The sequence below is a fragment of the Myxine glutinosa genome, chromosome 14, assembly GCF_964187855.1.
Source record: "Myxine glutinosa chromosome 14, kmMyxGlut1.1, whole genome shotgun sequence".
In the NCBI taxonomy this organism is placed as follows: Eukaryota; Metazoa; Chordata; class Myxini; order Myxiniformes; family Myxinidae; genus Myxine; species Myxine glutinosa.
Window position 1 is genome coordinate 81,866,058 of NC_136274.1, and position 27,622 is coordinate 81,893,679.

General features: G+C 44.7%; 1 protein-coding gene across 10 annotated transcripts in view; it reads right to left on the minus strand.

The window, feature by feature from the left end:
• LOC137439963 (dystrophin) overlaps nt 1–27,622 on the minus strand; it is a 1,283,433-nt gene that overhangs the window by 834,106 nt on the left and 421,705 nt on the right. For all 10 annotated transcript variants that reach the window (XM_078768445.1, XM_078768443.1, XM_078768444.1 and 7 more), the window contains 3 exons: nt 19,632–19,844; nt 14,980–15,093; nt 10,469–10,624 (listed from right to left, as the gene is read on the minus strand). In XM_078768445.1, the coding sequence (XP_078624571.1) occupies nt 10,469–10,624; nt 14,980–15,093; nt 19,632–19,844 (483 nt within the window). The remainder of the gene's footprint in view (nt 1–10,468; nt 10,625–14,979; nt 15,094–19,631; nt 19,845–27,622) is intronic.

A 27,622-nucleotide genomic window follows, 5' to 3' on the forward strand; every position in this document is an offset into this window, starting at 1 on the left:
TCTTCAGTGAAGGGTTTCCCAATTCCTCTACAGCTGACACAAGGGCCTTGACATCCTTTCAAATGCCCTTTGAACTCCACGTGTCTGTTCTTGGTGGCGAGTGCACTCACTTTCAGTGTTCAAGAAAGTCTTAAATTCTTTCATTGCCCTTGCCAACTCCAGTCCTGCAAGCATCCACAGCCATTGCAAGCTGAATGGTTTTCCGTGAGGCCTACAGCACCTCCATCACTTTTGATAACCGCATTTTCTTGTTCGTGTTTGTGGTCTAGCTCTATCAGTGAAAACACACGGCCAGATTTCTAAACAACAAACTTGCCATCTTTGAATGCCTCATATACTTCAGGGTGTTTCTTGGGCAGGGCCAGCATGATCAGAAGGTAGCCACCTCGCATAGTGAAGCTGATCCATGGCGAACATCCACGGTACAGGCTGACCAAGTACTCTGACATAGAGAGGGAAAGTTTCCCTCTCCAAGTGACCTCATATCCCATCACTATCAGTTCTAGCTCCAGGCTTGAATTGTGGGTGTTTTTCATATTTATTTTTTGCCCATGTGGGGAAATCCTGTTGTTCACCATTGCCATGAATCTCCATATATTTGTCATCTGCCCTTTTCTGTAGTATGCGCAGTGCAGCAGCGGTGACTTGGTGTGCATACCGGCAGTGGGTTACGCGTGAGGCTTTCAATATTGTATGTGCTCTACCTGGTGTTGTGATGTTATCTTGGACCAATGCACTTGCCGTCCACTGTTCCACAGGCAGTTCCGGAGAAGCCTCAGTGCGGTCTTGATGATTTATTAGTATGTAGCCGGTGGCTGCTTGGCTGCATCATTTTCTGGGGGACGGCTGTGCCACTGATGCAGTGTCCCCTTATCAGCTAGCTGGTACTCATTTTTCCGACCTCGGAAGGATGACAGGCTGAGTCGACCCACCTGGTGTTAATTCAACGGAACGACAGCGGCTTGAACTCAGGACCCTAGGATCCTAAGCAAACCACCCTAACCATCAAGCCAACACCATTCATAGTGCGGTCTTGATTATGCAGTATACTTCTGCCAAAGAATATTAAACCCATGTTTCTTAATCCAAAAAATCAGAAAATGTAATAACATAAATAATAAAGGGTAATATGTGGTAATGTGTGCAGAGCACGAGTTCCCATGTGACTATTGGAGTTGATTGGGTTATAGCTGCATATATGTTTGAATAATGGACAATAGTGATTGATAAATATCCATATTTACTATACCAAATGTGGTGTAAATTGACAAAGATGGTATAAATCATGAAATATCATAATTTTCCACTCATGTGCAATATTCAACCCATAGACTTGAATCACGTTTATAAATACTAGAACGAGACACGGTGGAGCTCAAACTCCACCAGGTTGAACAGTTTACGTTTTGTATCCCACTGATAGGTCAGATCTGCATCCAGACCTGAACCAAAATCGAATCGGCTTGTTCTTGTCAGCTAACCAACTCATCCACCAAGTTTTGTCATTGGTTGTCCACAACTTTTTAAAATATTGTGCGATACATTGTTTTTGACCCTATATCTCAATAGTGAAGATTCGCTTTAAAAAAAAATTAAATTTCTGATCCGGATCCAGATCCAGATCCACACCAGGGTATAGTCAATTCGTCCTTGTCCCACGTTCAACCTGTCCACCAAGTTTGGTCCGAATCAATCCATACCTTTTTGAGATATCCTGATCGCAGACAACCAGGCAAACATACAAACAAACAAACAAGAAGGATGTCGTGTAGAGCGCGATATTCCAAAAATACACCCCACCCCCACCTTCCCTTTAAAATAAAAGTTTCCATGGAGACATTAAATTGTCCATTTCCTCAAGATTAAAATTGCCGATCGTGACCATAGCTCGGATCAATCGGATGAAAATTGATGTTTTTTTTTTTTTTTGTATACTGAATCGAGGCTCGTGAAAGAGCTAACATTTACTTCACAAACAAATCAACCAGACAAACAAAACACACAAAAAGAGGGAGCGGAAAACAAGATGGGGAGAGAAGGGGAAGCACACAAACACAACATTTGAGAGCAGGGAGATGTGTGGAAGGGAGAGGGCTTGGGGGGAGGAGGCGTGGCAAGGGGGTGGGGGGTGGAGGGAGAAGTATAAAACACAAGGACACCAAGGACTTCCAGGACAGAAGTTGGTATTTCAAAAAAGTGGAATTGGGGTGAAATTAGCGGGGGTAGAAAAGATCAAGGTTTTGGATGGGTGAAGATAAGAGATGGTGGTGAACAGCAGTTTTAAAGACCTGGAGGGTGGAGTGGGATTGAAGAGAGTGAGGGAGTTTGTTCCAGAGGCGGGAGAAGAGAGGAATGAAGGAGTGAAGGTGAGCAGAGAGTCTTGATTTTGGCAGTTTGACCATAAGAGGGTTGCAGGCAGATCTTGTGCGACCTGGAGGAATATTTGCGGGACAGAGCCCAGAGAGAGCTGGGGGGGGCAAGGCCAGAGAGGAGTCGGTAGAAGATGGAAAGACCACCAACCTGCCTGCGGTGAGTGAGTGAGAGGCCCTTGGAGTTAGCTTCATCGCGGGAGATTCCAATGATTCTGAATGCTTTGGTTTCAACAGCGTGAAGACGAGCTAGGTGTGAGGCAGGAGCACCAGCCCAGAGGGGAGAGCAGTATTCCATTGAGCTGCGGATGAAAGCCTTGTATGTGGTGAGGAGCTCAGGTGTGCCAAGGAAGGACTTTGCACGACGGAGGATGCCCAGTCGGCGACTGGCTTTGGAGGTCAGATTTGAAATGTGGTTTTCCCAGGAAAGATCATGGCAGATAGTGAGACCCAAAAGCTTGAGTGACAGAACTTCTTGGAGAGGATTATTCAGAAAGTGGATGGGAGGGTTGTCCAGTCGGTCTTTTCGGAGAGACATCGTAAGAGTGTGAGATTTGTCAGGATTGAAAGACATGTTCCACTTGTTTGCCCAGTTTGTGATTTTGTCCAGGTTTGCAGAGAGTGAGGAGGCAGCAGACTGCCGATCTGAGGGATGAAGAATGGAGCGACAGAGAGAAGAGTCATCAGCAAAGAGATACAGAGGATTTTCAAGAGAGTCAGAGAGATCATTGATGAAGACCAGAAAAAGCACAGGGCCCAGAACACTGCCTTGTGGAACTCCAGCCTGAACAGGAAGAGGAGATGAGAGAAACCCATTCAGGGCCACACGTTGACTACGACTAGAGAGGAAGTCCGCCAGCCATGCGTGGAGATTTCCATTGATACCAAAAGAGGAGAGTTTGGTGAGCAGAGCGGGGTGCCAGACCGTATCGAAGGCACGTGATATGTCAAGGGAGACTGCTCTAATTTCCTGTTTGGCATTGAGGACCTCCATCCATTGTTGAGAAAGCAGAAGCAGCATGTCCAGAGTAGAGTGTCCAGGTCTGAAACCAAATTGATGATCAGAGATCAAGCCATTGGAGAAGAGGAAAGATTTCATATCTGAAGCAATGATGGATTCCATGACTTTCCTGATAATTGGGAGAAGGCTGATTGGTCTGTAGTTGCTGGGATCTGTTTTTGCACCTTTTTTGTGCAAAGCGGTGATGTTGGCAGATTTCCAAGCAGATGGAAGATGACCTTGAGCAAAAGAGAGGGTGAAGAGAACAGAGAGAGGGAGTGAAAGAGCGGAAGAACAGGATTTTAGGACCCGTGGGCTGATGCCGTCAGGTCCAGTTACAGAATCCGAGTCGAGGGTTGACAGAAACTTTTCCACCTTGTCAGGAGGAAAGGACACAGAGTCCAGGAGCAGCTGGGTACGACTGGGTACGGTGGGTACAGAGAGGGATGGGTTTGTGACAGAAGATTTAGAGGCAAACACAGAGTTGAGGCATTCAGCTTTTTCACGCGCGGAGTCAGCCGTGTGGCCATTTGAGGTGAGGGAGGGGATGGAGGGGGAACAAACACCAGAAACAGATTTGACCAGACGCCACCAGGATTTGGAAGAGGGAGACAGATAAGAGAGTTCAGTCCTGAGAACGGAGAGATATTGTTTCCTGGCTCTCCTGAGGGTGGACACACACTTGTTTCGGGCTTTGTGAAAGGAAATGAGATTTCCTTCCGTTGGATTTGCTTTCCAGGAGACGAAAGCAAGTTGTTTCTGGGCAATAGCCTCACCACAAGATTCCGTGTACCATGGACGGGAGGAAGGGTAAGACAACAGAAGACGAGATGGGATAAATCTGTGCATGAGAGAGAGCAGTTTGCTTTGGAAGAATTCCCAGGAAGAATTTATGTCAGAGGCAGTAGAGATGGGAGACCAGTCCAGATGATTGATGGCTGCTTGAAGACCGTGCCAGTTGGCCTGAGTGAAATGCCAGACTCGTCGACGCTGAGGAGGCTCTCTGAGAATGGTCAGAGAGATGTCCACTTTAACAAGCACATGATCAGAAGAGCCGATTGGAGCAGAAGAAGAGCAGCAGACATTTTCAGGGAAGTTAGTCATAACCAAGTCCAGAAGAGAAGATGCTCCGTTGACTGAAATCCGGGTCGGGAAATTGACAGATTGTGTCAGTCCCAGTGAGTCACAGAGGTCCTTTGCTGAAGAGCCATGGCTGGTGAGAGCGGTACCCACACCCAGCCAACTGGCATGGTGACAGTTGAAATCACCACATATGAGGAAGAGAGAGTTGGGATGGGTAGATAGAAGTTGGTCCATATTCTCAGACAGCGAGATGTAGATGGAGTCATCACTGTTTGGTGGACGGTACAACACACATATGAACAAAAGGTGGGAGCGAAGGGGAAGCCGTAGCCAAAGGTATTCCTGGGGGTGAGGTGGAGAGAGGGCAGTGCAGGGCGAGTGAGGAAGAGAGATTTTTATAAAGATAGCAACCCCACCTCCAGGACGAGGCTCAGGTCTATCATACCGGAGGAGGGAGTAACCTGGGAGAGATACCAAGGAATCAGAGACATCATGAAGGAGGAAAGTTTCTGTTAAGCAGATCACGTCTGGTTTGTCAGAAGCAACCTGTATGGAGAGATCAGACAAGTTTGAGCGAAGGCCCCGGATGTTTGAGGTCCATACCGTTAAGGAAGAGGAAGGGGGAGCATCGGATACAGAACAGGGGGGGGGGAGCGGTAGGGTAAGATGTGGAAGAGGAGGAAGAGCTGTTGAAGGTGTGTCGGAGATTACAGAATAGCTTGGAGAAAGGGAAGAATGGGGCAGACAAAAGGTTTGATGGTGATTGGGAGAGGCGCAGTGAGGTGTTATTTGACGAGGGGGAAGAGCGAGGCAGAAGGTTGAGGGAGATGAAGGTGAAAGTTGGAAGGGGGAAGAAGCGGGGAGGACGCTTTGAGGGGGAGGGGTGAGAGGGGAGTCTAGGAGGGGAGGAGCGAGGGAGAGTCTCGGAGCGGAGGGGTGTGGGGGGAGATTTGAAAGGAATGGGTGATTGGGAAGATTTGGAGGGGAGGGGCAAGGGGGAAGATTTGAAAGAGATGGGTGATGGGGATGATTTGGAGGGGATGGGCAAGGGGGTAGATTTAGAGGGGAGGGGTGATGGGAAATGGGATTTTGGGGTGATGGGATTTTGAAAAATGTACGATTAATGGGAAACGAACATTTATTGCAAAATGAGTTTCTTGAGACATTCGAGTCAAAAATACGTTTGAGGACGCTGGAGGGAGGATGGAGTGCTGGAGAGTTTAGGGAATGAATGAAAGATGCACTATAAGAGATGGAATATTTTTTTTGGAATGAATGGATTTGGTGAGCAAGTCGAAAGCATCCTTTTATAGAAGAAGAAGAAAAAGGTGTTATAGAATATGACAGAATACAGGTCTTCAGGGGTCAGATGAGACATTTTTTAACAACGTGATCACAAACGAAACAACGTGGTCGAAAAACGAACGAACGAACAAATAAGAACGAATAAACGAATAAGAACAGAAGGAAATGTTTTTGGGTTTTTTTTTTTTTTTTGAGATTTTAAAACAAGGAAGTATGGGATGAAAAGACCGTGAAAAACAGAGACCGGAAAATAATTGCAGCGCGATCAGAGAACCGCTGAGACAAAAACGAAGCCTCAAGCCAAGGTTGGACACAGTAGCCCAGTACTACACTTAGGCCTCAGAATACGCGATAAGAGAGACCGACGATTCTGTACACAGGTATGAAAAACCAACGCCAAGAATACTATTCAAGACACCCCAATAGGTACATACAAGACTAGTTTCGACAAAAACACAATTGAGAAAAGTTACTTAACTTCGAAAGCGAGCGTGCATGGACAGCTTTGAAGAGACGAGACCTCCAATCTTCAATGATGATTTTAGAATTTGACCTTGAGTTTACCTTTGACCTTTTGACCTCAAAATAGTTGGTTTTCCAATTTAGTGACTCGATGTGCAAATGCTGTTCAATTTTCAAGTCAATTGGATTTAAAATGGCGATTTTAGAAATTTGACCTCCAGATGACCTTTGACCTCAAAATCAACAAGCTTCTTCCTTTTGACCAACTCTAACATTTGGTGATGTTTCGTGAAGATCGGATTAAAATTGTGACATCTAGGTGAGTGAAATACAGACAAACAAATAGACAGACAGACAGACAGACAAAATAACACACAAGACCAACCAATACATTTGAAAAATATTCAATTTGGCAAGTAACAGAGACAAACACTAGTTCCGTTCACCTTTGGTGGCGGAGGTAAAAGGTACTGTCATAATTTGGATTGACTGGTGGTCGAGTGGTTTCTTCCGATTTCTGTAGTTCAAAATTGTACGTTGTCAAATTGAATTCTCACAAAAAGCCGGCCAACTTACAGCTCTGTACCTACAAGTGCGGCCATATTTGGGGCAGGATGTTTGGGAGAGCTCTCACTGGTTTGCATTCAATTATGTGGAGTCGAAAGGGCCCTGACATTCACAAATAAGTCAGTCTTACGTGTGACGCATGCGACGTATTGGATCACACAATCAGACAAAGGAATTGCATTTCATGACACGTGGTACATTGTATTCACAATTAACCAATCGGCAGCCAGGATATGCGGTATGAGTCAAAAGGGAATAGGAAGCCAGAAGATCGAGTTCAAAGTAAGATTGCTTCTGCAATTTGGTAGATAACGCGTCAGAATGGAAAAATCCTGTGCCCGCAGGTACTTGGAGGATGCAATGTTCGTGCAGGAGGCAATGCAGGTTTGTAATACAGAGGAGCAATTTCATGAACATCAACTTTCTCGACAAAACCCACTGGCCTTTCAGGTTGAAAGCAATCAGTCCATGCAGACAACAAGAGGAATCAAAATGTCTGTTCCGATCTGTGTTGGGCAGACACAGCACTTAAGGCTACTGTGGTCGACCTGGAAAATAACCGTTCAATGTGCAGGTGAACTGTCATTCCCTTGGTGTGTGCGATTCCAAACAATATACTTCTCATGAAGCCAGTGGATTTTAATCGTTTTCCGTCAGTATCGCCCGAAGTCAAATACATCGAAATATAATTTAAAATGTTGCGAAACAATGAAATTCACAGGATGGTAATAACACCTTTGTGGTGTACTTGCTTTCCCCAAACTATTTTGTCTCGAGGTTTCATTTCCAGCATAAACCAATAAATTCCACATCTAGTGCGTAAAACAGACCTTCGGGCCTTGCCCAGAATTGGACACGGAGTTTTGTTTGTGCTTCGCTATATGAAGTCACTAAGACCCGGTGTGCCTGAAAACCGACTTGGTCGCCCCCATGGAAGAGGGTGGGAGTGGGGGAGGAGGAGGGGCATTATGTGGTGTTCCCAAAGTGGTATCCGGGAAAAAAAATTTTTATATAAAAAATGCATCATTGATGCCAATCTTCCAAATGGAGGATCAAGGAAGATCGAGACTACAGAAGGGGAAAAGGGAAACACCAACAGTGGAACAAGCAAGGCAACAAACACAGGAATAAACCAGAACAGGTTCTGGTTTATTCCTGTGTTTATTCCTGTTTATTCCTGTTTATTCCTGTTTATTCCTGTTTAAAATAAATAAATAAATAAAAACAGCACTCGGTAGGGTGCATACCTCCGACAGGCTGCACAGTTTCTTTTGTTGTTTTTTTGTTTGTATACCAAGTCGAGGCTCATGTAAGTTTACGTTTTGTGTCCACTGATAGGTCGGATATGGATCCGGACATAAAACAAATTCTAATCGCCTTGTTCTTGTCACCTAACCAAATCATCCACCTAGATTTGTCATAACTCGTCCACAACCTTTCGATAGATCCTCCTAAATATGGTTTTGGCCTTTTCTCTCAATGGTGAAGAATCACTTCGGAAATTGGACAATTCTCAGGTCCAGATTTTCACCAAAATCTAATCATTTCGTTCTTGTCACATACCCACCCTCTACACCAAGTTTCGTCTGAATCCATCCACAACTTTGAGATATCTTGTTCACAGACAGAGAGAGAGAGACAAAAAAAAAAACAGACATGGGTGAAAACATGACTGCAGTCCACCTTGGATGGCCGAGGTAATTACCAGGAAAAGAGGAACGGGAGGAAACAGTTCCAGATCTGAAAGGGAACACAAGGGTAAGGAGCCTGGACAAGGACACAAAACATGGAACAAAAATTAGAATGAGTAACGAGTCTCGTTAGTGTCTACCTGTCTCGGCGGACAAGTAGAATGATGGATGAAATCAACAGAATTGAAGTATGCTAACGGATATAAGGAGAACCTGACGTTTCAGACATTAACCCTTCACCGGGGAAAAAGAGGAAGGATTTCATTGGATGACCTCATTCTCTGACAAAGGGTTAACGCCCGAAACGTCAGCTTCTCCTTGCTTCCCACGACAGTTTAGCAAGCACGTGGTTTGTTTGTTTGTTTTTTTGTTTTTTTTTGTATACAAGATCGAGGCTCGTGAAAGAGCTAACATTAATCACACAAAAATATAAAACCGACACACAAAACACAAAAAACAAGGGGAGCGGCAGACAAGATGGGGAGAGAGGGGAAAGGACACAAACACAACATTTGAGAGCAGGGACATCGGGAGGACTTGGGGGGAGGTGGGAGAGGAATAAAACATATGAACACTGCAAGGACTCTGGGGTGAATTAGCGGGGGTAGAAAAGATCAAGGTTTTCGATGGGGGAAGATAAGAGATGGTGGTGAACAGCTGTTTTAAAGACCTGGAGGGAGGAGTGGGATTGAAGGGAGTGGGGGAGTTTGTTCCAGAGGCGGGAGAAAAGGGGAATGAAAGAGTGAAGGTGAGCAGAGAGCCTAGACTTTGGCAGTTTAACCATAAGAGGGTTGCAGGCAGATCTTGTGCGACCTGAAGGAATATTGGGGGGACAGAGCACAGAGAGAGCTGGGGGAGCAAGGCCGGAGAGGAGTCAGTAGAAGACAGAAAGACCACCAACCTGCCTGCGGTGAGTGAGTGAAAGGCCCTCGGAGTTGACTACATCGCAGGAGATTCCAATGATTCTGAAAGCTTTGGCCTCAACAGCGTGAAGCCGAGCAAGGTGTGAGGCAGGAGCACCAGCCCAGAGGGGGAACAGTATTCCATTGAGCTGCAGATGAAAGCCTTGTATGTGGTGAGGAGCTCAGGTGTGCCAAGGAAGGACTTCGCACGACGGAGGATGCCCAGTCGGCGACTGGCTTTGGAGGCCAGCTTGGAAATGTGGTTTTCCCAAGAAAGATCATGGCAGATAGTGAGACCCAAAAGCTTGAGCGACAGAACTTCTTGGAGAGGATTGTTGAGAAAGTAGATGGGAGGGTTGTCCAGTCGGTCCTTTCGGAGAGACATTGTAAGAGTGTGAGATTTATCAGGATTGAAAGACATGTTCCACTTGTTTGACCAGTCTGTGATTTTGTCCAGGTCTGCAGAGAGTGAGGAGGCTGCAGACTGCCGATCTGAGGGATGAGGAATGGAGCGGCAGAGAGTGGAGTCATCAGCAAAGAGATAGAGAGGATTTTCCAGAGAGTCGTAGAGGTCATTGATGAAGACCAGAAATAGCACAGGGCCCAGAACACTACCTTGGGGAACTCCAGCCAGAACAGGAAGGGAAGATGAGAGAAATCCATTCAGGGCCACACGTTGCCTACGACCAGAGAGGAAATCCGCAAGCCATGAGTGGAGATTTCCCTGAATACCATAGGAGGTGAGTTTGGTGAGCAGAGCTGGGTGCCAGACCGTATCGAAGGCACGTGATATGTACTCAATGTGACATAAAAATGGATTCCATGAACAAATTAACACCAACAGTTTGCAAAAAGCCGAAACAAGACAATTCTGGAACAGGTATCCTCGGCTTTTGAAGTCTATTTCTCAGAGCAGAGATGGCATCTCATGGTGGAAGAAACCAAAGCCAGAAATCATTATTTACTTATTTATGACGATAAATATTTTGGTTACTTACTGCACATCGCATATCATGAGGTTTTTCTGTTGTTTCTTTTCAAAATTAAGAATAACAATCATGATATTCAACAATCTGCTATGGAGCCCACCTGCTTGCACAGGGCCTCCCAGCGGTTGTTCATGGCTGCCAAATCCGCTTTCATCCAAGCAGCCAGAGCAGGCCCTGCCTGGGACTGCAAGGCCTCTCCACTCTCAACAATTCCCTGCAGGTTCTTCTGCAGCACTCGTGCATCATTCAGCAGCGCCTGGGATTGACAACAACATATATGATTTAGTCGTATACGAGTGGCACTCCTTCATGTTTAACATCAAAGACAGCTTCGAACCGACATTTCATAATGCGCTTTCACCTGGCGGATCAATACGTCTCACTCTTACCTGAGTCCCGATCTCAGGATAAAAAAAAAATGGTCCACATGTAATCAAGCTCAAGTGAGGCGGTCTTCGCCCATGGGTGGCCCTACTGGGATGCCAAATACCCAGAGATTTCGATTCACACTTTTTCCATTGAAGCCCGGTCTGTCTGCAGCCAAATCAGCACATTCTTGTATGATCGGGGATGCCTCTGCACGATGATTGTACCACCCAATGCAAGTCGGGGACCAAATCTACCCCAATCGTCCCTGATGCCCGGATTCGTCAGGGTAGCGCGGTCACGATCAGAGTGTCGACCGGTCCCCCGTGGACCAGCCCTTTCCCTCTCTGTGTCTCTCCCTCTCTCCCACTCTCTGTGTCTCTCCCTCTCTCCCACTCTCTGTGTCTCTCCCTCTCTGTGTCTCTCCCTCTCTGTGTCTCTCCCTCTCTGTGTCTCTCCCTCTCTGTGTCTCTCCCTCTCTCCCTCTCTCCCTCTCTCCCTCTCTCTCCCTCTCTGTGTCTCTCCCTCTCTCTGTTGTGGCCCTGACTTTGTGAAGGTGGGGTACACCATCCTGCATGTGGGGAATCTCTGGGTCGCTCCTGTGAGATCGATCATCGATCGGCTGTCTTCGTGCCGAGAGTTTGTTCGAGAGAAATGTTCAGGGCGATACAACAACAACACATACTTATTCATAACTTGCATGTTCCAGATAACTAAATTAATCTTAAAAAGCCTGGTGTGGGCATAACGTTTGGGGTTCAGGCTTGGGATTCAAGGGTCCTGAGTTCAAATCCCGGTCGATCGTTGAATCAGCACCAGATGGCTTGACTCAGCCCGTCATCCTTCCGAGGTCGGCCAATTGAGCACCAGTTAATGAGGACCAACTTACTGGGACGAATGAGCAATTTGAGTGCCCTGCGCAGGAGTGGCGACCCGACCAGGATTGTGCCCAATAGTAAAGAAACTGCATCAGCACCCAAACAGACGCCGCCCTTCCCCCACACACAGAAACGATGCGTTGGTTTGATAATATTTCAATACAATCGTCATTTAACACAATATTTTGTTATACTATCAATTTGTGATTGGAGTTACGCAGTTTGGAATGAAAATAGTTATATCAAGTTCAATCAAATGAATATGAGGAAATGACGTGAGGGTTTCTACAATATATATATATATATATAGACTAGCAAGGTACCCGTGCTACGCACGGGTGGGGAGCCGGTTGCCAACCTAGTTGTTTGCTGTGCTCTTTTTAAATTCTGCGCATCAAACAGTACGTACCATTTTTTGAGGTCTTTGGTATGACTGAGCTGGGGTTCGAACCACCGACCTCCCAGACTGGAAGCGGACGCTACAACCAGTACGCCACCGAGTCTGGTTGGGTTGTTGTCGTGGGCGAAATTGTTGTTGTATCTTTTGGAGACCTCAAAATCAATAGACTAAAATGCGTTCAGAGAGTTAATCCATATTAACTTATCTACACTAATTTCCAAAGATTTTTTTTTTTTGTATACAAGATCGAGGCTCGTGAAAGAGCTAACATTAATTACACACAAAAACAAACCGACACATGAAACACAAATTAAGGGGAGCGGTAGACAATATGGGGAGAGAGGGGGAAGGACACAAACACAACATTTGAGAGCAGGGACATCGGGAGAAATGTGGGAGGGGGAGGGCTTGGGGGGAGGTGGGAGAGGTATTAAACATATGGACTGCAAGGACTTCCAGGAAAGAAGTTGGAATTTCCCCCAAAAAAGTGTATCTGGGTTGAATTAGCGGGGGGTAGAAAAGATCAAGGTTTTGGATGGGGGAAGATAAGAGATGGTGGTGAACAGCTGTTTTAAAGACCTGGAGGGTGGAGTGGGATTGAAGAGAGTGAGGGAGTTTGTTCCAGAGGTGGGAGAAAAGAGGAATGAAAGATTGAAGTTGAGCAGAGAGTCTTGATTTTGGCAGTTTCACCATAAGAGGGTTGCAGGCAGATCTTGTGCGACCTGTAGGAGTATTTGGGGGACAAAGCACAAAGAGAGCTGGGGGAGCGAGGCCGGAGAGGAGAATTAAAGTGAAGTTTGTGTTGTAGTAAGTAAAGTTCTTTTTGTAGTAGTAGTAGTAAAACAGTAGTAAAGCTTTTGCATTCGCATTCATATATTTAATATGAGCCTGGCAGCAGGAAGTGCATTATTTGGCTTCAAGAGAAGGCTTGGTGGTGGATCATGTGTGAGAGCAATCAGCAGACCCGAGAGACGCACGTTACCCCGGTCGGTGTTCATCATTTTAATGTACCATCGCCTGCGGAAAACTAATGCTCTCCATCGTCTGCAGTGGCGATAGTTAATCATATTACCTCGAAGTAGGGTTATTGTCATAGGCCAAGGAGGAATGTTGACAATTGTGCGATAATTTCTGCTGGAAGCGCCTTTAGATAGAGCAAGGCCGTCGGATAGTCAGGCTGGAGAAAATGGTTGCATTGTGGCCACACATACTATTGATCCATGGACGCGGAAGGATAAACTTTCTCAGGTTTTGATGGGTAAAGACCTGAGCTATCAAAACTATCAAAACTTCGGATTTGCTCTAAACTAACCGTTCTGTGTGAACATCCCTTCGGACTAGGAGAGTAAGGACCTTGAACATGAATGAAAGAAACATTCAAGATGAATAAAATATTGCTCTAATTCAAATATAATCAAGCTGCATGAAGTTGTCATTGACCTGAAATACAGTAGAATGAGGAAACGAAATTGATCATGTTATATATACATACCGTACATAGAAGGTATTGGTTCATGGAAAGGCATGGCGACAAAGGGTGAAAAAGCTGTGTAATGACAGTGAGACCACAATAAAGAGAGAACAAACAAGAACAAGAAAGAGCAATCAGAGATTGCAAACCCTCGCCAGGATGTATTTTCAGCGGTTTTTAAGGCTTTTGTGTTAAAACAAATATGGCGGCCGACCACGTGACCAATGACGTCATCATTATTTTTGTTTCTCCACCAATTTATTCCTAGATTATGCCCAAGAAATTTCATCTTGATTGGAAGAAGTTTTGTACTTGTCGAATTATGACGTCATAATGGAGGCACCCATTACATCATCATTAACATATTTTATTCCCCATGGAGAGTTCTTTACAATGAGCCATGTCTCAATTTTTTCTATTCAGCGCTTTTGGAGATATAGAGGTGCAAACCTTTTTCGGTTTTTCCAAGATGGCGGCCGAACCACGTGACATATGACGTCATAATTATCCTAAAAAATTCTACAGGTGGAGCTGCACCTATCGTGAAAATTTCCTTTCAATCAAAACAACGGTTGCAGAGAAAATCATATTTATTCTGTGCGGCTAAACAAAAAACAGACAGACAAATGAAAAATCGGTCAGAGACCGAGGACTTGACGGAATATACTTTTTTATTGGCCATTCTGGACAAATATGGCGGCCGAACCACGTGACAAATGACGTCATCATTATTTGTTTTCTAAACTAATTTATTCCTGGATTATGCTCAAGAAATTTCATCTTGATCGGAATAAGTTTTGTACTTATCGAATTATGACGTCATAATGGAGGCACCTATGACATCATCATTAACATATTTTATTCCCCATGGAGAGATTCTTCACAATGAGCCATGTCTCCATTTTTTCAATTCAGCACTTTCGGAGACATAGAGGTGCAAAGTTTTTCCGTTTTTCCAAGATGGCGGCCGAACCACGTGACTGATGACGTCATCATTTTTTTTTTTCTCCACTAATTTATGCCGACATGACGCTCAAGAAATTGTATCTTGATCGGATGAAGTTTTGTATTTGTCGAATTATGACGTCATAATGGAGGCACCAATGACATCATCATTAACATATTTTATTCCCCTTGGAGAGTTCTTTGCAATGAGCCATGTCTCAATTTTTTCTATCACGAGCTTTCGGAGATATGGAGGTGCTAAGTTTTTCGGTTTTTCCAAGATGGCGGCCATACCACACGACCTATGACGTCATCATTTTAATTTGAAACTTCTACAGGTGGAGTTTCACCTGTGGTGAAAATTTATATTCATTGACACCAGAATGGAGACATGAGAATTATGTAGACTCTCATTCCACAAATTTGTTTAACGAAGGGATATTTTTTGGTATCTGCCATCCTCCCCAAACCCGCATCCTTACTATTCCAGTGTAAGCAACAAAATGAAATTTCCAGCGAGTTCTTGCGGCCTGTGCTTGCATCACACTTACCGAGCATTGCTGAAGTTGCTTTTCCAGCACAACCACATCCCCTACAGCAATAGCTTCCTCTTCCAAGAACTTCTCGACATCATCCATCCACTTTGTCAGCTCCTGGCGCTCCATCTGGAGAGAGAAAGAGAGAAAGAGAGAGAAAGAGAGAGAAAGAGAGAAGAGAGAGAAAGAAGAGAGAAAGAGAGAAAGGAGAGAGAGAGAGAGAAAGAGAGAGAAAGAGAGAAAGAGAGAAAGAGAGAGAAAGAGAGAAAGAGAGAGAAGAGAGAGAAAGAGAGAAAGAGAGAAAGAGAGAGAGAGAGAGAAAGAGAGAGAAAGAGAGAAAGAGAGAAAGAGAGAGAAAGAGAGAAAGAGAGAGAAAGAGAGAAAGAGAGAAAGAGAGAAAGAGAAAGAGAAAAAGAGAAAGAAAGAGAGAGAGAGAGAGAGAGAGAGAGAGAGAGAGAGAGAGAGAGAGAGAGAGAGAGAGAGAGAGAGAAAATAAAAAAATAAAAAAATAAAGTTGTCAGTGTATCGTGGCATGGACACCAACATGCAATGATCTCTTAATATAAAGTCATAATAACAAAATTAAGCAAACAGGAAAGACACCTTTTTATGAACAGCATGGCAATGATTTAGGATTTGAACCCACTTTAACTGGGCCAACAATGGAGACAGAAAATATAAACAAGAAATCAATATTCATGATCTTGTGGGCAAGTCCAAATGACTCGAGATGGGAAAAGCAAACTCGCGAGAAAAAAGTTTGGGCTTTAAAAATGTCATGGCCAAAACATGTCCAAATCAAGCCCCACTCGTGCCCTTTCAAGGCAGCGTTTGATTGGCTGAACGTGCCAAGACTGCGCCAATCAGAATGCTGATTAGACAATGCATGAGCCAACTTTGCCTTTTTTCAGCTACAGCCCAAATCCTTGCCAAACCATTCTGCAAGACTGTTTAGTTTCGGGTGAAAGAATATGGGGTGTAATAAGAATGAAATCAAAACACCGATTAGGATTGCACGAATGTTCCAATAGGCAAGGACATGTGAAGAAGAGGAAGCGCAGCGATCTTGGTGTGCTTATCATTTAGCTGTCGAAACTGTTTGTTCCCAAACGAGGTGGCATTTAAATGAATTCTGATGCAGTGCCAGGGCATGGGGCACTTCATCTAAGATGGTGGTGGGTGGTTCGTGTGCACTTCATCTAAGATGGTGGTTGCATCATTTTTCTGTGGGCGCGTATGCCACTGATGCAGTGCCTCTCTATAACGAGTTACCTGGTAATCATTTCTATAACCAGTTATCTGGTGCTCATTTCTATAACCAGTTATCTGGTGCTCATTTCTATAACAGGTTATCTGGTACTCATTTCTATAACCAGTTACCTGGTGCTCATTTCTATAACAGGTTATCTGGTACTCATTTCTATAACCAGTTATCTGGTGCTCATTTCTATAACAGGTTATCTGGTACTCATTTCTATAACCAGTTATCTGGTACTCATTTCTATAACCAGTTATCTGGTGCTCATTTCTATAACAGGTTATCTGGTACTCATTTCTATAACCAGTTACCTGGTGCTCATTTCTATAACAGGTTATCTGGTACTCATTTCTATAACCAGTTATCTGGTACTCATTTCTATAACCAGTTATCTGGTACTCATTTCTATAACCAGTTATCTGGTACTCATTTCTATAACGAGTTACCTGGTACTCATTTCTATAACCAGTTATCTGGTACTCATTTATATAACCAGTTATCTGGTGCTCATTTCTATAACCAGTTATCTGGTGCTCATTTCTATAACCAGTTATCTGGTACTCATTTCTATAACGAGTTACCTGGTGCTCATTTCTATAACCAGTTATCTGGTACTCATTTATATAACCAGTTATCTGGTGCTCATTTATATAACCAGTTATCTGGTGCTCATTTCTATAACCAGTTATCTGGTGCTCATTTCTATAACCAGTTATCTGGTACTCATTTCTATAACGAGTTACCTGGTAATCATTTCTATAACCAGTTATCTGGTGCTCATTTCTATAACCAGTTATCTGGTGCTCATTTCTATAACAGGTTATCTGGTACTCATTTCTATAACCAGTTATCTGGTGCTCATTTCTATAACAGGTTATCTGGTACTCATTTCTATAACCAGTTATCTGGTGCTCATTTCTATAACAGGTTATCTGGTACTCATTTCTATAACCAGTTATCTGGTGCTCATTTCTATAACCAGTTATCTGGTACTCATTTCTATAACCAGTTATCTGGTACTCATTTCTATAACCAGTTATCTGGTGCTCATTTCTATAACGAGTTACCTGGTACTCATTTCTATAACCAGTTATCTGGTACTCATTTATATAACCAGTTATCTGGTGCTCATTTCTATAACCAGTTATCTGGTGCTCATTTCTATAACCAGTTATCTGGTACTCATTTCTATGACCAGTTATCTGGTACTCATTTCTATAACCAGTTACCTGGTACTCATTTCTATAACCAGTTATCTGGTGCTCATTTCTATAACGAGTTACCTGGTAATCATTTCTATAACCAGTTATATGGTGCTCATTTCTATAACCAGTTATCTGGTGCTCATTTCTAGAACCAGTTATCTGGTACTCATTTCTATAACCAGTTATCTGGTACTCATTTCTATAACCAGTTACCTGGTACTCATTTTGTCGACCTTGGAAAGATGACAGGCTGAGTCAACTTCACCTGGCGTAAATTCAACGGGATTCAAACTCAGGACCTTAGGATCCCAAGCCCACCACCCTAACCGTTAGGCCAACACCATGTTTCATCTAAGATGAGGTCATAATTCAGATGGAGACAAAGCTGACTGCCCACATTGTGGTTGAGGACGTCACAGATCCCACTCAACGTTGGAAAAAGGTTAGCCATTAACGTGTGCCAGCATCCTAATTAGTTACCTGAAACAAGGTCAAAATATGATAAGTTGTTAACTTCAATTAGTGGGGTGCAAATGTGGCACGGGATCGGACCAAATGGGGGCACGGGATCAGGCCAAATGTGTCACGGGATCGGGCCAAATGTGGCACATGATCGGAAAAAATGTGGCACAGGATCAGACCAAATGGGGTACAGGATCGGACCAAATGTGGCACCGGATCGGGCCAAATGTGGCACCGGATCGGGCCAAATGTGGCACCGGATCAGACCAAATGTGGCACAGCATCAGACCAAATGTAGCACATGAGCGGACCAAATGTGGCACAGGATCGGATCAAATGGGGCACGGGATCGGAACAAATGTGGCACCGGATCAGACCAAATGTGGTACAGGATGGGACCAAATGTGGTACGGGATCGGACCAAAGGTGGCACGGGATTGGGCCAAATGTGGCACCGGATCGGACCAATTGTGGCACAGGATCAGACCAAATGTGGCACAGCATCAGACCAAATGTGGCACAGCATCAGACCAAATATGGCACATGATCAGACCAAATGTGGCACAGTATCGGACCAAATGTGGCACAGGATCGGACCAAATGGGGCACGGGATCGGACCAAATGGGTCACATGATCGGATCAAATGGGGCACGGGATCGGAACAAATGTGGCACCGGATCAGACCAAATGTGGTACAGGATGGGACCAAATGTGGTACAGGATCGGACCAAAGGTGGCACGGGATCGGGCCAAATGTGGCACCGGATCGGCCCAATTGTGGCACAGGATCAGACCAAATGTGGCACAGCATCAGACCAAATATGGCACATGATCGGACCAAATGTGGTACGGGATCAGCCCAAATGTGGCACGGAATCGGACCAAATGGGGCACGGGATCGGACCAAATGTGTCACGGGATCAGACCAAATGAGGCACGGGATCGGACCAAATGTGTCACAGGATCGGACGAAATGGGGCACGGGATCGGACCAAATGGGGCACGGAATCAGACCAAATGGGGCATGGGATCGGACCAAATGGGGCACGGGATCGGACCAAATGTGGCACAGCATCAGACCAAATGTAGCACAGGATCAGACCAAATGTGGCACGGAATCGGACCAAATGAGGCACAGGATCGGGCGAAATGGGGCACGGGATCGCACCAAATGGGGCACGGTATCGGACCAAATGGGGCATGGGATCGGACCAAATGTGGCACATGATTGGACCAAATGTGGCACATGATCGGACCAAATGTGGCACATGTTTGGACCAAATGGCCACGTCGAAAGTTACTTTGGCTATCTTCGTCTGATCTGGAGTACCATACTCTGTGTTGCAGAGCGTCAATTCTGCCGAAGCAGTTTCTTGGCCTGGCATCATGCTGGGTGGATTGCCATCCGTCTCCCAGGTGGGGTTGGGGCAGGTGAAAGAAACTGATCTTACTTAACGTCTTCTAGCTAATACCAGCACATACCATGCCAGTTTAAACATCCTTCAAAAGGACGGAACACACATTGATGAATCAATGACTTATAGTTAAGTGTGCATACCTGTAGGACATCCTGTCAGCCCAGCTATATTGTATGTGCTTGTAAACTGTGCATAGTCTTACATAGGGATAAATGTTGACACCTAAGAATCAGTTCGAGGAAGGTAATTGAACCAAACAGGTTCATCAGTGTTGTCTTTTCTCATCAAACATGGTTCCTTCATGAAGAGTCTGTCGACCATACCTTAAGCTTCCGTTGCTGCTCTTCCAGCTGGGTAAGCGCTCGCAAATATTCCTGCAGTTTGACCGTCATGTCTCCCCAATGCTCCTTCAGTCGCTGCAGCTCCTTCAGACGACCGCTCGACCCCTCACCCGGAGATTCCCGGCATTCCTTCTCTACAGCTGCGAACACGGCATCGAGGGTCCCTTCCCGGCCGTGGAAAGCCGACTGCAGGGACTGGAGAGAGAGCACAGATACACGGAAGTTAGGTTAAGGTGTGTTGAAAACGGAAGAGCCCAAACAAACCTATATTTGAGTCCACCGCAGGATGAAGACCTACATCAACCCATATCGAAGGGTGTTTGGAATATTCACCACACTTGGCATGAGGTTTGGGTTGGTGAGCATGAGCAGCCATGGGAATCGAAACCAACATTAGCCAGAAGAGCAAAAGTCTTCAAACGCTCGACCAAACATTCAGCTCAAGGTGTTGACAACGATGGAATAACATCCATTCACAAACTTGACATATCCATATTCAGGGAAAATGCACTCGGATTTTAAATGTCTCATGGGACCATGAAGCCAATGTCTCAAGCCAGGTGCTGATAAATAAGCCACTACCAGGTGGAATTATCAAACCTTCACCATGACAAAGTACCTGGAGGAAAATTCAGAATATCACAAGACGCAAGGTTCACCTGCCTGAACTTACTATTTATCTGCAAATTTAATAGGATCTTTTTTTCATTAGGGATGTTAAGTATTGAGAAAAGAATACATCCTATTATTTAAAAAGAATAAAGACCAAGACAAAGGCCCAGTAAATAACGTTTATATGACCAAGTTCCAGATATGACCAAAAATATCCAAATACCTCTGTTGGGTTCCTGATACAAGTATAACTGGAAGGGTAGTCGGTAGAGAGCGTACCTCCACCAGGCTGAACAGTTTATGTTTTGTATCCCACGGATCTGGATTCGGACCGAAACCAAAATCTCATCGGCTGGTTGTTGTCACTCAACCAACTCATCCACCAAGTTTTGTCATAATTAATGGACAACTTTTTGAAATATCATGTTATATATAATTTTTGGCCATTAACCCAATGATGAAGATTTACTTGAGAATTAAAAAATTCGCATATCTGGATCCGGATTCGAATCTTAACCAAAATTGAATCAATTCTTCCTTGTCAGACACCCAACGTCTCCATCTAATTTCTTCCAAATCGGTCCATAACTTTTTGAGATATCCTGTTCACAAACAGACAGACAGACAGACAGACAGGAGTGAAAACTACGTCCATTCACCTTCAGTGACAACGGTAATCAGTCTGGTAAATAGAAATAAAATCGATAATGATGGAATAATATTATTGAAGTTTACGCAATGTAAACACATCGATGTTGAACTTTGGACCACAACACTTATAGATAAACATGCCACACCTTTAATTCAATTATTTGGGGTTCAATACACTCAGCACTCACACAAAGTGTGATCATAAGACCCCCGCATTGTGACATCACTTTTGACAGAAACAATTAATATGCGGTATCTTGATATGGGGCAGGACGTGATGAGGTCATGGATGCAGCGTTTATCGAAGCTTCATTCACATTTCATCATGACCTCTTCAGTGAGCGAGCAAAATATGACAACATCAAAAATATTTTTGAGCTTAGATAGATGCATATGTATGTACAGTCACGTGAAAAAGTAAGTACACCCCATGTCAAGTTTTGACTTTTTCAACATATTTCAACATACAGCTATTTGATCTTCATTTCAACAATATTGATAGATAAAGGTGATATAATAAAACAAATATCATGAAACATTTACATTTTGTAGTCCATTGTATAATTTAAATAAACATAAATGCAAATTTCGCATGTGGAAAAAGTAAGTACACCCTTGGCTCCAATATCCAATAGGTGGTATTGCCCCTTTGGCAGAAACGACCTCAAGTGGGCGTTTCTTATAACTGTCTACCAGTCTCTGACATCGACTGGGAGAAATTTTTGCCCACTCCTCCATGCAGAATTCTTTCAGCTGTGCGATGTTTGAGGGGTTTCTTGCATGCACAGCTCGTTTCAAATCCCCCCACAACATCTCGATGGGATTTAGATCCGGGCTTTGACTTGGCCATCCCAGAACCCTCCATTTCTTTCTTTTCAGCCATTCCTTGGTGGATTTACTGGTATGTTTAGGGTCATTGTCATGTTGCAAGGTCCACCTTCGGTTGAGCTTCAACTTCTGACAGATGGCCTCACATTATCCTCAAGCACCCTCTAGAACAATTATTACGTGCTCCTCCCCGACCCCCTGGTCACGGTGTACCTCCGAGCCCCGAGAGGAGTCACGGCAGAAAAATGTGTTATTCTGTGTGTCAAAGATCAATGGAGAAGCCACCCCAATTGTTACTCACAAACAAATATTGTATTGAGATCACACAAGAATAACGGCACAACAACAATAGTATTCAAAAGTACAATCAATATGTCCTATAATGGTACCATCAGTTTTGCAATATATAACTCACTGTGCTCCAAGTGAGTGTAACAAGAACATTCCCCAATGTCTCTTATTCCCGGCTCCAAGACGAAGTTGATTCGCTCCAGAGATCGCGAGAACGATGTCCAAACGACAAGATTCCCGTGTGGATGGCCAGGGCCGTCACACAGCCTAAGCTGTACAAAGGCGCCCTCAAGGTGACTGGGAAATCCAAAGGCGCCCTACAGGTGACCGAGAGATCACACCCTCGGGTATGGACGAATTAGCTTTCAAAAATCCGCGTCACACACACGCCCCAGATCGACGTCTGAATGGGGTGAGAGTTGTCGAAAAGAAACGAAACCGCGACCCGATCTCGTGGCGCACGGCATGGCGATGATTCTCTCCTGAATCGATCGCAAAACCTGACATGCAGGTTGACTGGTCACAGCGATGACAACTCCGTCGTAGGAATTCCTCTCCCGGAAACCCGAAAGTTCGCTAGTGACTCTGGCTCGCCAATGTTCGCTTCAGAACCCGGAGCAACTCGGCTTTCTTGTCCGACTCATTCGCTCCGCCCTTTTTTCTCTTCTTCTTCTTCATCTTCCGGTTCCCGATCCGGTTTCATTTTTAAAACATTCCTTTTACCTTTTGACAATAATAATTGCTATTTCCCTCAAACAACAATAATAATAATACATGGAACCAGAAATGTCTCAAGTGGATGAAAGCCACCACAACGGAAGTGACGAATCCGTAACACTTCCCACCCTCAAGAAAGAAAGTTTGAACATAGTGAAAACTTTCTTTGTAGGCAAAACTCTTCCAACAAACAAAAGTAAACTCACACCCAAATCATCAATTCCCGTGAGCAACTATAATCAATTTTTCCCAAAAATAAAGCAACAAAACTTCAAACAACCTACAGATATCTCCAAAGTTAGTTCACTCTGGACAAAGCATCCGCAATGACATTGTCCCTGCCCTTTACATGCTCAATTTCCAAGTTGAACTCCTGCAAAGCCAAACTCCATCTCATCAACCTCTAATTTTGTTTTTCTTTTTTTTTTGAATGAAGGTTAAGGGGGTGTGATCAAAAATCCAAAGTCAAGCAAATCTATAACACTTTTTAGGGAGGCCGAGTTGAGAGCCAGGTTTAATGGTGGTTGGGTGGTGAGGCCTGGAAGTATTCACTACATGGACGCCTTTAGGAACGTGGAGTTCACGGTTAATCCGTGCAGGAAAGTTCACTACATGGACGCCTTTAGGAACGTGGAGTTCGCGGTTAATCCATGTAGGAAAGTTCACTACATGGACGCCTTTAAGAACGTGGAGTTCACGGTTAATCCGTGTAGGAATCTTGGCTCGGCTGCTCCGCAGCATTCAGTGCTTCAACTCTTCCTAACTTTCATAATAATCATGGTTGGAACGCTTGTCGCTGTAGTCATGTGAATAGCGGTCTCCTTCTCGGCCACTACCCTGATAATCATCCCTTCGGGAGCTGCCATAACTCTGGGAGCCTCCATAGCAATATCGATTGCGACCACCACCAAAACTACGACTCCCACCCCGGGAGCCATAGCCGCCCCTGAAGCTACCTCCACGTTTTCCTCCTCTGTAGCCCCCTCGACGTCTATGGCCTGCCTTCTCTACTGTTATGGTCCGACCATCCAAATCCTTGCCATTCAAATCCTTTTCTGCACCTTTGTTGTCCTTTGTGTTTTCAAACGTGACAAAGCCAAACCCTCTTGACTTTTGCGTCTCCATCTTTTATCAGCAGCACTTCCAAGAGCGGTCCATATTTGCCAAAGACAGAGTCCAGAACATCTTCCCTTGTTTTTAAGTTCAGTCCACCTACAAAGAGCTTGCCAACATAGCCTCCATCCATGACTTGTGTGCGCTGACACTTAGTTTTTGGGTACTTGACAAGACGTGCCTGTGCAAAGCGTGACGTCAGTACCTTCCTCTTCTCTTCAGAGCGCTTCCTACCCATAGCACGAGTCGCGGTACAGGATGGAAAGATACCTGGAATCTCCTGCTCAAACTGCGCGGCGTTATTTTCCATACTCGGCTTTTCAACAAACATCGGGTTACCAGAAACTTGACCACCGGCCAAATCATTCCCGATAACAAAAGATACTCCCTCTACAGGAAGAGTGGCTTGTAAACCTACGGTGACCGGTCCTGACACCAAATCAGACTGCAAATGGATGACATGAAGTGGAGCTTTAACATAGCCACCAACACCCTGTAAACGAACACTAACACCAGTTGCCGTCTTCTCTGACAATGGCAAAATGCCTTCAAGCATCAAAGATTGATGTGCTCCTGTGTCCCTCAATACCCTAACCGGTCTCTGGTTAGTCAAGTCTCCATCCAGTGACACAAACCCCTCTGAAATAAAAGGTTTATAACCCCCTTGAATAAGGTCGTTCTGAGATGCCAGAACTTGGGCATGGGAACCTCCACAAGACTCTGTCCTCCAAGGACGATTTCTCACATTTGCCAATGCATTCGGAGTTGTACTAATCTGACTCCGCTCCTGATTTTTCCTTTCCAGGGCATAACATTGGGACATCAAATGTCCAGGTTTCTTGCAAAAAGCGCAAGTAGGCCCGGAGGAAAAACTCGTGGTCTGCCTCGAGCCCCCCGGAAGATAAGTCTGTCTTGGAACTGTAGACTTCTGATCCCTAAGAGTCACGGTATCAGATCTGTCCTCATAGTCATCTCTAGGCCGCCCCCATGAATCTTCGTTCTCCGCACCGGATGTACCATAACTCCCCTGGCGAACTCTAGGCGGGAAGTTAGGTTTGTGGAACCCCATCCTGTGGGTCAAGGCATAGTCATCTGCCACGGTGGCTGCCTCATACAACTCTGGTACCTTCTTTTCCTCCAGATGTACTTTAATGTCCTCGTGGACACACTGTTTGAATTCCTCCACCAAGATCAATTGTCGCAACAGTTTGAAGTCTTTTCCAACCCCTTTCGAATCACACCACCGATCAAACATGGTTTCCTTCATTCTGGCAAACTCCACATGGGTCTCACTCTCCCTCTTCCTGGCATTCCGGAATTTTTGCCGGTAAGCTTCAGGGACCAATTCATAGGCTTTGGGAATGGTTTTCTTCACTATCTCATAATCTGCACATTGGTCAATCGGTAAAGCCGAAAATATATCTTGAGCTTTACCCACCAGAACACTTTGCACTAACATAGTCCAGGACTCCCCAGGCCATTTTAGCATTTGAGCCACTTTCTCAAAGTGTAAAAAAAAACTTGGCTACCTCCTTTTCATTGAAGGGTGGAACCAGCCTCACATGCCTACCAACATCCCAGGTGTTCTGACTAGTTGTCGAACTAGCCGGCATGGATGTTACCTCTCCCCATTCTTCCATTATTTGCAGCTCCTTGAGTTTAAGTTCCCTCTGACACTCCATGTCACGTTCCTTTAGCTCCCTTTCGGCTCTTCTTTCCTCTGCTCTTTCCTTTTCTCTTCTTTCTTCGAGTTCCATTTCAACTCTCCTTTCCTCTGCTCTTCTATCCTCGAGTTCTCTTGCAGCTCTCCTTTCCTCTGCTCTTCTCGCCTCGAGTTCTCGTTCCTGTCCTGCTCTTTCCTTTTCTGCCTTTCCTGGCTCTGCAGTTGCATCTCCAGTTTCCGGAGCTCCACATTTTATTTTTCTTCGGGTAACCAATCCAAGGCTACCTCTGTCCATGTGCCCTGTCCCACCAGAGATTCTACACCACCAATGTCTGCATCTCTGCTTTCTTCATATGAGTTCGGACCTCCAAGTTAAAATGTTTGGCCAATCTCAAGAGTTCCGATCTTTTTAACGCTTGGAACTGTGCCTCATTAGGGGACGCCGCAAACTTTCCTGCACCAAACACCATGGTGACTACCAGTTAACACCTGTTAACCTTCACACAAAAATTTCCAAATTTTTGAAAAATTTGGGAATGTTAGAAAAATTCCAAATTTGGAAATTTTGGGAATGTTAGGGAATTCCATCCCGGACGAATTATCAGGGAATTTAATCCCAGACGAAGACCCAATTTCGAGCCCCCGAGTCAATTGGACGAGCCCCCAATTTCTGTTACGTGCTCCTCCCCGACACCCTGGTCACGGTGTACCTCCGAGCCCCGAGAGGAGTCACGGCAGAAAAATGTGTTATTCTGTGTGTCAAAGATCAATGGAGAAGCCACCCCAATTGTTACTCACAAACAAATATTGTATTGAGATCACACAAGAATAACGGTACAACAACAATAGTATTCAAAAGTACAATCAATATGTCCTATGATGGTACCATCAGTTTTGCAATATATAACTCACTGTGCTCCAAGTGAGCGTATCAAGAACATTCCCCAATGTTCTGGGTAGAGTGCATGTATGTAAATGTAATTCCTGAAAACAAAGTCATTTGGCAAATGAAATGCAACTAGCAACAGTACCCGCCCTACGGGTGGGGCTTCAATTGGGAGGCCCAAATGAAAAGGCAAAATATCAGAAATTGAAGGCTTTTTTTATTTTAAACGATTTACATAAACATCCATTAAATCATATCACTTGCATATCATCAAAATCTAAACAGTATTTGTGGAATTTCAATAAAAGCCACATCACTGTTCATATCGGTAAATATTATTCCATCGTGTTTGGAAAACCTGGAAAATTTGAAAAATTGGAAATAAGAAAAATTGGAAAAATAATACAGCTTATTTTACTCCAGGGGTCCCAGGATTACCCACCCAAAATTTCGTTGTGATCGGTTCAGCCGTTTTTGCGGTACCTGGGAACAGACAGACAGACAGACAGATGGACAGACATTTGGTGAATTATAGTAAGATGATTAAAGCGAGCCTTATCCAAACGTTCGGAAGTCGGTCGAATCACACCAAATACTTCAAAAATGGTACTTGCTGCTTCCTTACTTGATGGTCACCATTTAAAAAGGATCAAGCACGGAGAGAAATACAAGTATTACGCATAGGGCCCCCCGTCGGTGAAGTGATGCGAGTTGACAAAGTGGAAGACGCAAGGCGGCCATCTTGGATTTTGACTTGGCGACCCAATTTTCAATGGCGTTCTCCGTTATGCGTAGATACACCCACACACCAGATTAGAAGTTAGTAGTTCGTTTATTTTTCAAGATATTTCGCTCACAAGGTTCAGACATATATATGGTGGCGGCCATCTTGGATTTGGACATGGCGACCCAATTTTCAATAGCGTTCTTCCTTATGCCTAGATACACCCACAGACCAGATAAGAAGTTGGTACTTCGCTTATTTTTCAAGATATTCCGTTCACAAGGTTCAGACATACATGGCGGCGGCCATGTTGGATTTTGACGTGGGTTGCACCCACACACCAAATTAGAATTTGGTCCTTCGCTTACGCACGCACGCACGCACGCACGCACGTACGCTCGCCCGCCCTCACGGACGGACGGACGGACGCACGGACAGAGGGTAAAACCATAGTCCCCATTTCGCTCCGTGGTGCGACAGGGGACAAC